The 12,989-nt window shown below is 42.4% G+C and overlaps 1 protein-coding gene and 1 pseudogene across 1 annotated transcript; both read left to right on the forward strand.

Annotated features, from left to right (window-relative positions):
- The first annotated feature begins 435 nt into the window (after positions 1-435).
- Positions 436-3,364, forward strand: LOC120030047 (annotated as a pseudogene).
- Positions 3,365-6,330: 2,966 nt separating this feature from the next.
- kdelr2b (KDEL endoplasmic reticulum protein retention receptor 2b) lies at positions 6,331-12,982 on the forward strand. Its single transcript, XM_038974526.1, has 5 exons — positions 6,331-6,637; positions 9,081-9,181; positions 9,558-9,716; positions 10,169-10,421; positions 11,716-12,982. Exons 1-5 carry the CDS (start codon positions 6,547-6,549, stop codon positions 11,748-11,750), a joined length of 639 nt encoding a protein of 212 aa, XP_038830454.1. The 5' UTR covers positions 6,331-6,546; the 3' UTR covers positions 11,751-12,982.
- Positions 12,983-12,989: the final 7 nt, after the last annotated feature.

Below are 12,989 nucleotides of genomic sequence, written 5' to 3' on the forward strand. Positions count from 1 at the left end.
GGTGGTGTACTGGTGTGGGGAATGTTTTCCTGGTACACATTAGATCCCTTGATACCAATTGAGCAACGATTGAACACCATGCCCTGAAAAATCCAGGCTGTTCTGGAGGCAAAGTGGGCTCCGACCTGGTAATAGATGGGTGTACCTAATAAACGGAGTATATATTTGCACAACGGATTGAGATGTTGAATAAATAACATACGGACTCCAAAAGCTCACCACGCCCTCAGGTTGGTGTGAATGTTATGTTTGAACCTAAAGGTATTCACTTCGTGTGATATCACAATGGGAGACGCTCTGGCTAGCTGGATAGCTAATATTACATCTAAATATTACATCTGTTTAACAACTTGAATATCTAGTGGCCAGTCAGTCAACAACCAGGCTGCCACAGGCACCTTTTATAGCTGCCAATTCTGTTGCGTTATTGTTGGTATGTAACATCTGCAGCTGAGCACATTGCTTTTTGTGGCGTGGGTGTTGGGCTACATTGCCTTGCTGCTTCGTACTAGAAAGATGTGGATGGGGAAATACGTGCGCAGTCAACCCGCCCGTTCACTTTCATGAACATGATGAGCTAAAGCAAAGAAGCTGGACAAGAAACCCAGAAGGTAATTAGTTAGTTACAGAGTTACCTTTTAAATAAATAAATAACTCTAGCTATTTACTGTCAGAGGATATCACACTTCTCACGGACATGATTTTTGCTGAAGTGAGCATTAAAAGGCACGAGTGTGCAATCAGCAAGAACAAGAGACCGTATTCCCTTGGTTGCCAGGTGGAATAGAAGTCATAATTCGTTCTGACTCATATTCAATACTTTTTAATTTGATGTCCTTGTTTATGAAGAGATTGATACAAATAACCTGATAAACCAGTGTTGTCATCACTGTAAATCTCGCTCTCGATTCTCTCCCTCTTTCTGTTTTTCTCCTATCTCCCTTCCCCTCTCCCCATCTCTTGCGCTATCCCCTTTGCTCTCTCTCCCCCCTGCTCACAGACTCCCCCTCGCTCAGACCCTCCCCCCATCAGTGGTACAGGTGCTCTCCAGACCTGTTAGAAAATCGAATTAAATTTGATTTGTCACATGCATATGGTTAGCAGATGTTCATGCAAGTGTAGCGAAATGCTTGTGTTTCCAGTTCTGGCAGTGCAGTAATATCTAACAAGTAATCGTGTTTCAGTTCTGGCAGTGCAGTAATATCTAACAAGTAATCGAACAATCCCCAACAACTACCTAATATACACAAATCTAAAGTGGTGAATGAGAATATGTACATGTAAGTATATGGATGAGCGATGGCCGAGCAGTATAGACAAGGTGCAATAGATGGTATAACATACAGTATATACATATGATGAGTAATGTAAGATATGTAAACATGATTAAAGTGGCATTATTTAGAGTGGCATTGTATAAAGTGACTAGTGCTCCATTTATTAAAGTGGCCAGTGATTGGGTCTCAATGTAGGCAGCAGCCTCTCTGAGTTAGTGATTGCTGTTTAACAGTCTGATGGCCTTGAGATATAAGCTGTTTTTCAGTCTCTCGGTCCCAGCTTTGATGCACCTGTACTGACCTCGCCTTCTGGATGGTAGCGGTGTGAACAGGCAGTGGCTCGGGTGATTGATGTCCTTGATGATCTTTTTGGCCTTCCTGCGACATCGGGACATAGGTGTCATGGTGGGCAGGTAGTTTGCCTCCGGTGATGCGTTGTGCAGACCGCACCACCCACTGGAGAGCCTTGCAGTTGAGGGTGCTGCAGTTGCCGTACCAGGCTGTGATAGCCCGACAGGATGTTCTCGATTGTGCATCTGTAAAGGTTTGTCAGGGTTTTGGGTGACAAGCCAAATTTCTTCAGCCTCCTGAGGTTGCATTCATCTCTGTTTGCGCAGAGCCATCTGGACCGGGACACCCAGGCTTTTCTGAGATGCAACATAGAGAAGTCTGGCTGGATGTTCACCCAGCTCTACCACTCCTTCATCTCCACTGTCCTCAACCCGCTGGTCTCACGTACATCCATCAACGGGTAGGTAAACACAGCGTTTGTGTTTGTCTCACTCCGTCTGTCTCACGCCCTTCTCCTTTCTTGGATCTTTCCATGCCCATCACTTATTCTCTATTCTCACCTCTTTTCATTGTATTTTGGCCAGGTGCCGCACCCCTCACTCATTCTTCTTTCCCTCGCTACCAGGTTCCTAGGTCGTGTCTCTGTTTGTGTTCACTGCGAATCAGTTTCAGCAGCTGCTCCGCGTCGCTCCCGAGTGGCGAGGGGAGAGACTGCTGGACCTAGGGGTTGGGGACAGGGGAGTCACTGAGGTGATGGGAGCCCATTTCAGAGAAGTCTACACCACTGAGGTCTCCTCCCATGAAGTGGCAAGTAAGTGACACACAAACACACAAACAAACAAACACACACAAACACTCAGTCTCTCCTTTCTCTCAGGCTTTTAGGTATTGATGAGTGGCAGCATACTGGGTTCCAGTATGACCTGATCAGCTGTTTCAATCTGCTGGACCGCTATGACGGCCCCATGGATCTCCTCAGGGGCATCCATCGCTCGCTGGTGCCCGGCACAGGGAGACTCATCCTGGCCACTGTCCTGTCCTTCCAGCCCTGGGTGTAGATAGGTGAGATGGAGCAGAAATCAGTGAGACAGGATAAAGACTTAGGGCCATGTCCTTACTTGAGACTTTCAGCTAAATCATATACTGATGTCATTTGAGATATTTGTGTGAATGCGCATGGAACATCCTTTATCCTTTCGGGCTGGATAGTAACTGTATTGAAAATCAAAGACATGGGAACAGGTAGAATACTTTTATTGTTGTTTCGGCTGCCACAAGGCCTTTTCTAGACTAGTCTCCTGAAAATATGTTTTTTATCTGTCTATAGGTAGGAAGCATCCCAGAGAGCACATCAAAGTGACGGGGAAGAAGTGAGAGGAGCAAGTCACCAACCTGTCAGTGAGGTGTTCCAGGAGGTGGGGTTTGAGGTGGAGGCAGGGACTCGGCTGCCATACCTGTGTGAGGGAGACACGTACAAAGATTACTATGTACTGGATGATGCCGTCTTTGTCCTGAAACCTGTGGAGGAGTGAAGTCAGTTACTGTATCTTGAAATGCTTCTGAATTGTCCAAAATTTCATCCATTTCTTCCTTCCTTCATCAGCACTAATCTTAAACCGATTATCTTTCCAACGGGACTGAACAAGTGAGAGGTTTTTGCAATGTTGCTTTCACCCAACCTGTGTTTTCAGATGAATGCAGACTGAGTAGAAGAGAGGAAGCCACTTCAGACTATTGAGATGCATCCTCTGAATATTCCTAGAGCGTCTGTGTACAGTAGAAGGTTTAATCTTACTGGTAGGTGCTTTTAGCAACGTGGGTGTATTTACATACTTACATACTTGCTTTCAATTGTATTGGGTTGCACAAAAACAGTCCACAGGAAGCCAGAAGTTAAATACAATTCCATTTGAACATACTGTTCCGGGTGGCAAGATGGTTGGTCATTATGACGGAGACATTTTAGACAAAATATCTAAAGGATTGTATTATTTAAAGTCTGATATTTTGTCTCAAATTCCTCCCGTCATAATGATCAACTGTCCTGTCTGCCAGTTAAAATGGAATTGTATTTAACTTCTGGCTTCCTGCGGACTGTTTTTGTGCAACCCAATATAATTGAAAGCAACGCTAATGTAAATACACCCGTGTTGCTAAAAGCCCCTATCTGAATGGGTGCCGGATTTTTATTTAACTGGTGGAGCTGAAGCAAGATATTTTCTTAAACTGTAATTATCTTTTTAGCGTAGCTCCACTGTTTACCAACCAGCATGTGTCATACCGTGTCATACCTCTACATTCTAAGCAAAGAAACACACAAAATGGATGTTTGTCATAGAATATAAAAACACGTAATAAATCTGTAAATGAGAGATAGGGAGGATGTCATATACTATTAGTATTTATTATGGATCCCCATTAGCTGCTACTCTTCATGGGTTCCAGCAAAATTAAGTCCGTTATACAATTTTAAAACATTACAACACATTCACAACAGATTTCACAACACACCAAGTGTGTGCCCTCAGGCCCCTACTCCACTACCACACAAAATCCATGGGTACGTGTGTGTGTATGGTGCATATGTTATTGTGTGTGTGTATGCATGTGTCTGTGCCTGTGTTTGTTCCTTCACAGTTCCCGCTTTACCATAAGGGGTATTTTTATCTGTTTTTTAAATCTAATTTTACTGGTTGCATGAGTTACTTGATGTGTAATAGAGTTCCATGTAGTCGTGGCTCTATGTAGTACTGTGCACCTTCCATAGTCTGTTCTGGACTTGGGGACTGTGAAGAGACTTCTGTTGGCATGTCTTGTGGGGTATGCATTGGTGTCCGAGCTGTGTGCCAGTAGTTCAAACAGACAGCTCGGTGCATTCAACATGTCAATACCGCTCACAAATACAAGTAGTGATGAAGTCAATTTCTCCTCTTTCATCCAGGAGAGATTGACATGCATATTATTAACATTAGCTCTCTGTGTACATCCAAGGGCCAGCTGTGCTGCCCTGTTCTGAGCCAATTGCAATTCCCTCTTTGTGGCACCTGACCACACGACTGAATAGTAGTTCAGGTGTGACAAAACAAGGGCTTCTAGGACCTGCCTTGTTGATAGTGTCGTTAAGAAGGCAGAAGTGCCGTTAAGAAGCCATCTTAACTACTGTTGTATCAATACGTTTTGACCATGACAGTTTACAATACAGGATTACTCCAAGCAGTTTAGTCATCTCAACTTGCTCGATTTCCACATTATTCGTTACAAGATTTAGTTGAGGTTTAGTAAATGATTAATCCCAAATACAATCGTTTAGGTTTATGAAATATTTAGGACTAATTTATTCCTTGCCACTCATTCTGAAACTAACTGCAGCTCTTTGTTAAGTGTTGCAGTCATTTCAGTCACTGTACTAGCTGACGTGTATAGTGTTGAGTCATCCGCATACATAGACACACGGCACATGGCTTTACTCAAAGCCAGTGACATGTCATTAGTAAAGATTGAAAAAAGCTGCCCTGGGGAATTCCTGATTCTACCTGGATTATGTTGGAGAGGCTTCCATTAAAGAACAACCTCTTTGTTATGTTAGACAGGTAACTCTTTATCCACAATATAGCAGGTGGTGTAAAACCCTAAAACATACATTTGTTCTAGTAGCAGACTATGATCGATAATGTCAAAAGCCACACTGAAGTCTAACAAAACAGCCCCTACAATCTTTTTATCATCAATTTCTCTCAGCCAATCATCAGCCAATTATGTAAGCGCTTTGCTTGTTGTATGTCCTTCCCTATAAGCATGCTGAAAGTAGCATTGTATCTGGTCAACAACAAAAAAATCCCAAAAGTTTACTAAGGGTTGGTAACAGGCTGATTGGTTGGCTATTTGAACCAGTAAAGGGGCATTACTACTCTTAGGTAGAGGGATAACTTTTGCTTCCCTCCAAGCCTGAGGGCACACACTTTCTAGTAAGCTTAAATTGAAGATATGGCAAATAGGAGTGGCAATATCGGCTGCTATTATCCTCAGTAATTTTCCATATCACTCTGCAAATTGTCTGTTCTTTGTTGAAGTATATTGCTTTAAATGTATTGTCTTATTCTGGGTTGATACTTAATTTCTCCAGCAATATCACATTGTGAAACTGTACATATGAATAGTTGGATCTCCATTGATTCAGTCAAGCTCTTTCTACCTGTTGTATTTTCAACTGGGCATTATCGTTCTGTTACAATGTCACTGGTATCTGGATTGATTATTGATAGCAATACGAGGCCTTATCAGTGAATACCTCCCATCTGAAGTGTTATGGGCAGAAAAACTCGTTAACTTTAAATAATGTGCCACTCACTGTGTATTTTACTTGAAAAATAATATCCCCTCAACAACAAATACATGTTTTTTTTCTGCGACATGTCATTCTTGATCTTCATATTCAATAGTAAACTTTTGTATATTTTATAAAGCGCAATAGACGTTTGAGATGACGTGTAAATGCAGTATCAGATTAGGATGTCATTTGAATGAAGGGTATTTGATGTGTGTCATGTATCATGTATCATGTGCATTTGACTGACTGGTGATTATTTCACTTTCATATGAATATGTTCTGCAAAGTTGTTGTTTATTCCACTGTCAAATTATCAAATGAGTCTGTGGGTTAGTTTTTATAAATATAGTAGTTGAAAATATAAAATACATTTCCGTGATCACGGGCGTGTCCAACCTCTCATTAGGCGAACGTCAATTTTTTCCCGGCTTGCATTGGGCGCGACTATCCTTGGCCACGTCTCCGGGCCACGTCGCGCATTACTCGCCATTTTCCCATCCAGACCGAGGAAAACGTCGATTTAGGTGCCGGACAGACCCTCTTGTAAGGTTTTAAACCTGCAAGTAACAGAGGCTTGAAGGTCGTATTTGATTTGACCCGCATAGGTTCGTTCTAGCGAAGGCACAGCCGCCTGCAGCACCCAGCAGAATCATGAACATTTTCAGACTCACTGGTGATCTCTCCCATTTAGCAGCCATCATCATCCTACTGCTAAAAATATGGAAAACCAGGTCCTGTGCCGGTGAGTAAGATTCACATTTGGGCTATTTGCAAGCTGCATACATCTCCGATTGCCATCTCAATTACAGTGCAATGTATCTAGCTATTAAACTAGCAACGTTTCCTTGCAGTGGATTATTGTTGACAAGCTAACTGCTACTAGGCAACTAACGTTAGTTTGAGGCTTCATCAAATCAGATTGTTAGCATTTGATGCTAGCACGGCCTAGTAAACAGGACAATGTTGGGAAAGGACAAAGTCCAGCAAATCTAATATACCCAAATGAAATGCATGCAATGTCCGTTGCTAAGTAACGTTAGTTGACTTGTGTTGAGTACCCCGCTCATTTATTAGCTAGCTAGCGATATCAGGTCAACATCTGCGCACGTCAGTTTACAGGGCCCACTAAACGCTTTTCAGTGTGTGTGGTATGTCATGCCTCATCATCCCTGTTGTAGTACAGAAACCTTTGAGCTTAGTCCGCTAATTCACCGTCGCTACGGTGGTCTGTCCTTTGACGTGGTAGCGCTGTCACTTAACGCGGATAATATGGTTTTAAAAAATCAAATTGCTGTCAAATGCACGGCTGATACAGGACTTTATTACTTTAACTTGTACAGAATTAAAGTAGTCCATTTCCAATGTCCCCTGGGAATACAAGGCTTGTTGCAGTCTGTTATGTAAGGCCATAAGACTTCTAAACAAGACTGCTAACAAGCTAATCAAATGGCTATCTGGACTACCTGCATTGACCTTTTTTTGCACTGACTCTTGCACTGACTCTACCCACACACTCAGACATACTTACACTGACACCCCAACACACATGCGTACAAACACACTTTCACACTCACCACATATGCTGCTGCTAGTGTCTTATCTATCCTGTTGCCTAGTCACTTTACCCCTACTTATATGTACAGTACATAGGTACCTCAATTAACTCGTACCCCTCCCTGCACATGAACTCGGTACTGTTATTTTCTACTCCCTATATATAGCCATGTTATTTTTATTTGTTATTCACTGTGTATTTATTCCTTGTGTCATTACTTAAATTTATTAAATCTTTAACTCTGCATTGTTGGAAATAGACCTGTAAGTAAGCATTTCACTGTTAGTCTACACCTGTTGTCTACGAACCATGTGGGGTTGAAGGTTAGGTTTAAGATTATCTGAGTTGTCAGATACCTGTCACAATCAACAACTTCAGTAGGCAGGTAGCTTCTCACACAAGAGATTGGATTTGTGACACATTCCAGTCAGGCAAAAATCAGTTTGTGCTCCGGTACTGGGCCTGTCATTAGAAACATAATCGCAGCACTGAAGTTGAATTAAATATTTCATATACTCTAGTCTAGCAATGTTATTAATGTATTGTGAGCTTCTTGACTACAAGAGGGTGCTACCACTTGCCAGTGTTTGCAGGTTGGCCCAGGCTGGCCTAGATAGACTTACAGGAGCAGCTGTAAGTCTCTATGCCTGTGTTTAGATCACCTGTAATAAAATGCTTTGGATTTTAATCACAGTTGTCACTACCTGGCCATGCTAGAGAGGAAAGCAGCTCTCAAAACATAACTGAGATTGTAGCCACTGACCGTAGCCATATAATATCTTTGTGTATTGGTCAGGCATAGGAAGGTTGAGGATGGATCTTCTTTCAGCACAGTCTGAACGAGTAGGTTTTTGCCATGGCGAGCCCAGGATTGTACATCAGGTGGTCTAAGCATTTGTATGTGATAATGCTGTACTAAGCCTACTTCTTATCAGACCCTCAGTTGGTTGTGTGTTTGCAATTCTCCTGTATGGAGTCCGACTAGCTTTTACCTCATCACAGATGCTAAGTGGATTTGATCTGTCATGTTTTCATTCCTGCAGTTAGAATCAGAAATTAATTTACGCAAGCATCACAAACAAAAGTCAACTTATATTCATTTGATGTTGCTGCTTGTGGAATAAGTCACAGCCATAATGCCTGTAATGTCAGGAATTGCCATAGCAGTACCTTCAAGTTGATGACATTGACAAGTGTAAGATGGAACACAAAACATTGTGTAGTTATGAGTCTGCAGGTCCTAACTGGGTTAGCCAGTGAAATGGGACAAAATTAGCTTTCCAGGTTTAGATTTCTACCAAGGGGCCACCAAAGTCCCTGTTCAAAAACACTTCCTTCCTTTCTGCCTCCCTGAGAAGTAACACTGATCTGACCTGACTGGATAGGTGAAAGCAAGGATTCAACTTCATAGCCTCACACCAACCCTGTCCAGTCAGAACAGTGGTTACTCTAAGGAAAGATGCAAGGCTAACATCTCAATTCTTTCACAATTCAGATGAAGGAAATGAGACTGAAGGAGGGGAAGCCACTTAGGGGTTTTGAGATGTACTCATGGTGGGCTGTTGTGAGTTTGGAAGAGAAGAGAGACATCTGACGTCTCATACACCTGTTGGTTTTTTGTCTCTGACAGGTATCTCTGGGAAGAGTCAGATCCTGTTCGCCTTGGTGTTCACCAGTCGCTACCTGGACCTGCTCACCTCCTTCATCTCCCTCTACAACACCACCATGAAGGTGAGACACACACACACAAACAATGGACCTCGTGAGGGTGACAGGCTAATCCTCTTAGAGATCTTTTTTCAAGCAACACACCCTGCCCATTCTCTATAGTAGAGAGATCTACTCACGAGTCAATATTGAAGTACTGTTAAGTTGACACACCCGTGTATACCCAAGGTTCATTGGTGTATGAGTGGGTGCATCAAGAATGTGTACCTCTAATTATGGAAAGCGCTAGTACGTTGAAAACACAAGCAGCTAATTTGCTCACTTTTCTCATCGGTTTCTGAGGTTGCCGTGTGCTTAACCTAATTGGATGTATACACACATCTTCCAAGTTACAGTGAAGGGATCAAGTTAGTGATTGGTGTATTGTATTATGTTTCAGGTAATCTACATTGGCTGTGCGTACGCCACCGTGTACCTGATCTACGCTAAGTTCAAGGCCACCTATGACGGTAACCATGACACCTTCAGAGTGGAGTTCCTGGTCGTCCCCGTAGGAGGGCTGGCGTTCCTCGTCAACCACGACTTCTCTCCCCTCGAGGTAAGGACACACCTACTTGTCTCTCATTAAGATGAATGCATACTGCATCAGCGTATTATACAGCAACCGATATAGTTTAAAAGCAAATGTCACATTCGAGTGATGCGTGCGCATTCTCGCAACAAAACGCCCGTAGCTGATGTCGGGACCTTCAAACTTAGCAGTGAGTGATGACCATGAAAACACACAAGACTAATGACTATAGCTATACTCAACAAGTATATTGTTCTTCTAGCTCCACTTGTGATATTTTACCTTGCTTCGCAATCAATGCTCTGACATTTGCGATGTTGTCAAGACGATAAGTCGGATGTGATCGTATTTACTTTCATGTAAACAAACCGCTTCCTGATTCGGAACTGCGCACTCAACTTTTCATGACACAGCCGGGAAATGTGTCTACACAGCCACAGACTCCACCTCTCACTATCTCCCATCTCCTCTCCCTCTAGATCCTGTGGACGTTCTCTATCTACCTGGAGTCGGTGGCCATCTTGCCCCAGCTCTTCATGATCAGTAAGACGGGCGAGGCGGAGACCATCACCACCCACTACCTGTTCTTCCTGGGCCTGTACCGGGCTCTCTACCTCATCAACTGGATCTGGCGCTTCTACTTCGAGGGATTCTTCGACATGATCGCCATCGTGGCCGGTGTTGTTCAGACGATCCTCTATTGCGACTTCTTCTATCTGTATGTGACAAAAGGTGAGTCGAGCTACAGTCTTCTGACTTATTTACTAAGTAAGTTTGGTGCAGCATTTCCGCAGCAGTCATTTAACTGTTGCACTGTGCTACGGTAAAATTGCCACCCACTCAAAAAAACATGGAAACATATTTTGGTCGAGGCACATTTTGAAGGTGTTAGAACGGTCTCCATTTACTTTTCCTCTGCAAACAAAACAAGTAATGAATAGAAAAATCAGACAACCTTGTAGTAGTAGAATATTTTATCTATCTACCTAGTTGGCTTGTGTGTTCTATACAAGATAAATATTCCTCTCGAGGCGCATTCAAGTTACGAGAGCCATAGGAGGGAAACATGTATTCTGACAAGCAGTCAATGCATAAAAATTCTTGCAATCGCAAGGAAAACAGCCGATTTAATGGCCTTTGTTAAGAGGGTGATCCCAGCTTTCCATTCCTACTTTATTTCTCAACTCACAAATGTGTGAACTGCACCATTTTTAAACCGAGTTTTTAGCAGGGTCATGGTTAAGCATGCTCTGCAATTCACTGAGAGTGACTTAAAAAAAGTTGTGCAAGAAGTGGCAACCAGGGAAAGTGTTGGGGGAATAGTGACATGAAGTGGTTTCTGTTGGAGGTACAGGCATGGTCATGTTATGCTGGGTGGCAGGTTACCCCTCTGCCAATAACAGCACATTTTCAGTTCCCCCCCCCCCACTCAGACCATTCCCAGACAGTCCTAGCAAAATTCCTGCTTGAGAAATTGCCCTTCGTGAAGATATTTTTGTTTGTTTTTTGACCATTTTAATTGAAAACAATCCCAGTAAGGTACTTGTTATCCCAAAATGGTTTAATATTGAGATAAAACTGGCTGCATTGGACCTTTAAACTCCAGTATATACTATTTCCTTGTCACTGTAAACACTCAAGAAAAAAGACAAAGGCGGCCAGTATGTTGCAATAAACTTTAGTGAACTATTAACAGAAAATATTTACAATATAGCTACATATAGGAGCAGATCATCATTGTACATGAGGATGCACAACTGCACCGCATTTCGAATTCTTGTGCACGATGCTTATATGCTCATATGTATTCTTTAGTCAGTATTTTCTGTTAATAGTTCACTAAAGTTTATTGCAATGTACTGGCCGCCTACTCGTCTTCTTTCTCAAGTTCATTCTTGAATTACCTGCCCACTGCCCTCATCTTCACTGTAAACACTCACCAGGAACCTCTGGTATTTGTCACAAAATGTGCTAAGGTCATCTGTTAACAGGTGCGTTGAACCTAAAAATCTCTCCTCTGTTTCAGTACTGAAAGGAAAGAAGCTGAGTCTACCAGCCTAAGTGCCAAAGATCACCGATTTGGCAGACTCGCTGGGGGGGTGGCACATGACACAGTTGCCCCCCCATCCCCCCCCTCTACTCCCCCCGCCAGTGTAAGATGCCCGAGACAGAGAGCGAGCCGCTTAGTTTGTCCTGTTTTTTGACCACTATCAGCAACACCTGTTCAGGAGGGTGCAAATGTCAGAGCGCTCAGATAGAAATGTATTGTATAGAGCTAGGGAATTGTCAGCTCTATTAATTATATTTCTATCTGCAATGCTTTTAACTCCCACCTTGCTGGATGCAACCCAGAACAAACCCGAAAAGGCCATCCTGAAGCCTTCGGACTTCTGTTTGATGCATCTTGCCTGACCTTTTTTTATTACTCTGTATAAAGGAAGAAAACAGTTTTCTAAATAAAAATGTGTACTCTGTATGATGATTTGACACATTAGGGAATGAGCTGAAAAGATAAATTGCCTGGGATTTGGCACTGTAAAATATTGGAGCGGACTTCTTGTGGTGGGATAGTATTGACTAAAACCGTTTAAGAGTATTTGCAATCTCAAATGTACTTTTTTCCCCCCTTCCCAAAAGAGGGGAAGTGTAATGGAGTGTTATCCCCTTGGCTTTGGCTGGCAAACCTTTTTGTTTCGCTTTCTGACCCAGTGTACATTCCTGTATAAAGACAGCCAGTTACTGTTCATTCATGCCCTGGTCAATACTTAATATCCTCCAAAAAGATTAAACAAATCTAATCAATATAAAAAGTTTGAATTGACCTGTAACTGTCACCAGCTATTTGAAATCTCACTTACACCCCCAAAGAGTTTCACTGAAATAAACTATTGATAAACTGCCTTATCTTCATTGCTGTAAATGGCTTTCTTCATATAAATTTACACCATCAAATCACCTGTATCTATACTTTACTACCCGAGTGTCATTTCAAAGGCAATATACTGTAGGCTACCAACGCAGACATCAGCTCCTGAAACCAGTCATGTTTTATGCAGATTCATATGTAGTGTTTCTTAACAATGTCCATAGATTAGTCTACATGATGTGCATATTGTTGAGCTCACTTTAGAAGAGATCTGTTGATCTTCGTGACACATGATTCTATGGGCATTGTTGAATTGGAACCAGACTTCTGCCTTTACTTATTTGGCCTCACATGCAGATCATTCCATTTTTTTACTGAGTTCTTTTGCATGCTGTTGCCACCACAAATAAAGATTTTACGGAAAACACTTGACT

The sequence above is a fragment of the Salvelinus namaycush genome, chromosome 35, assembly GCF_016432855.1.
Source record: "Salvelinus namaycush isolate Seneca chromosome 35, SaNama_1.0, whole genome shotgun sequence".
NCBI lineage: Eukaryota > Metazoa > Chordata > Actinopteri > Salmoniformes > Salmonidae > Salvelinus > Salvelinus namaycush.

Bases quoted from the DNA above. Each gene is read 5' to 3' on its own strand.
- kdelr2b (XM_038974526.1), top strand. From the start codon at position 6,547: ATGAACATTTTCAGACTCACTGGTGATCTCTCCCATTTAGCAGCCATC. The intron at 6,638-9,080 runs GTGAGTAAGATT...TGTCTCTGACAG, and splicing joins GAAAACCAGGTCCTGTGCCG to GTATCTCTGGGAAGAGTCAG. The intron at 10,422-11,715 runs GTGAGTCGAGCT...CCTCTGTTTCAG, and splicing joins CTATCTGTATGTGACAAAAG to TACTGAAAGGAAAGAAGCTG.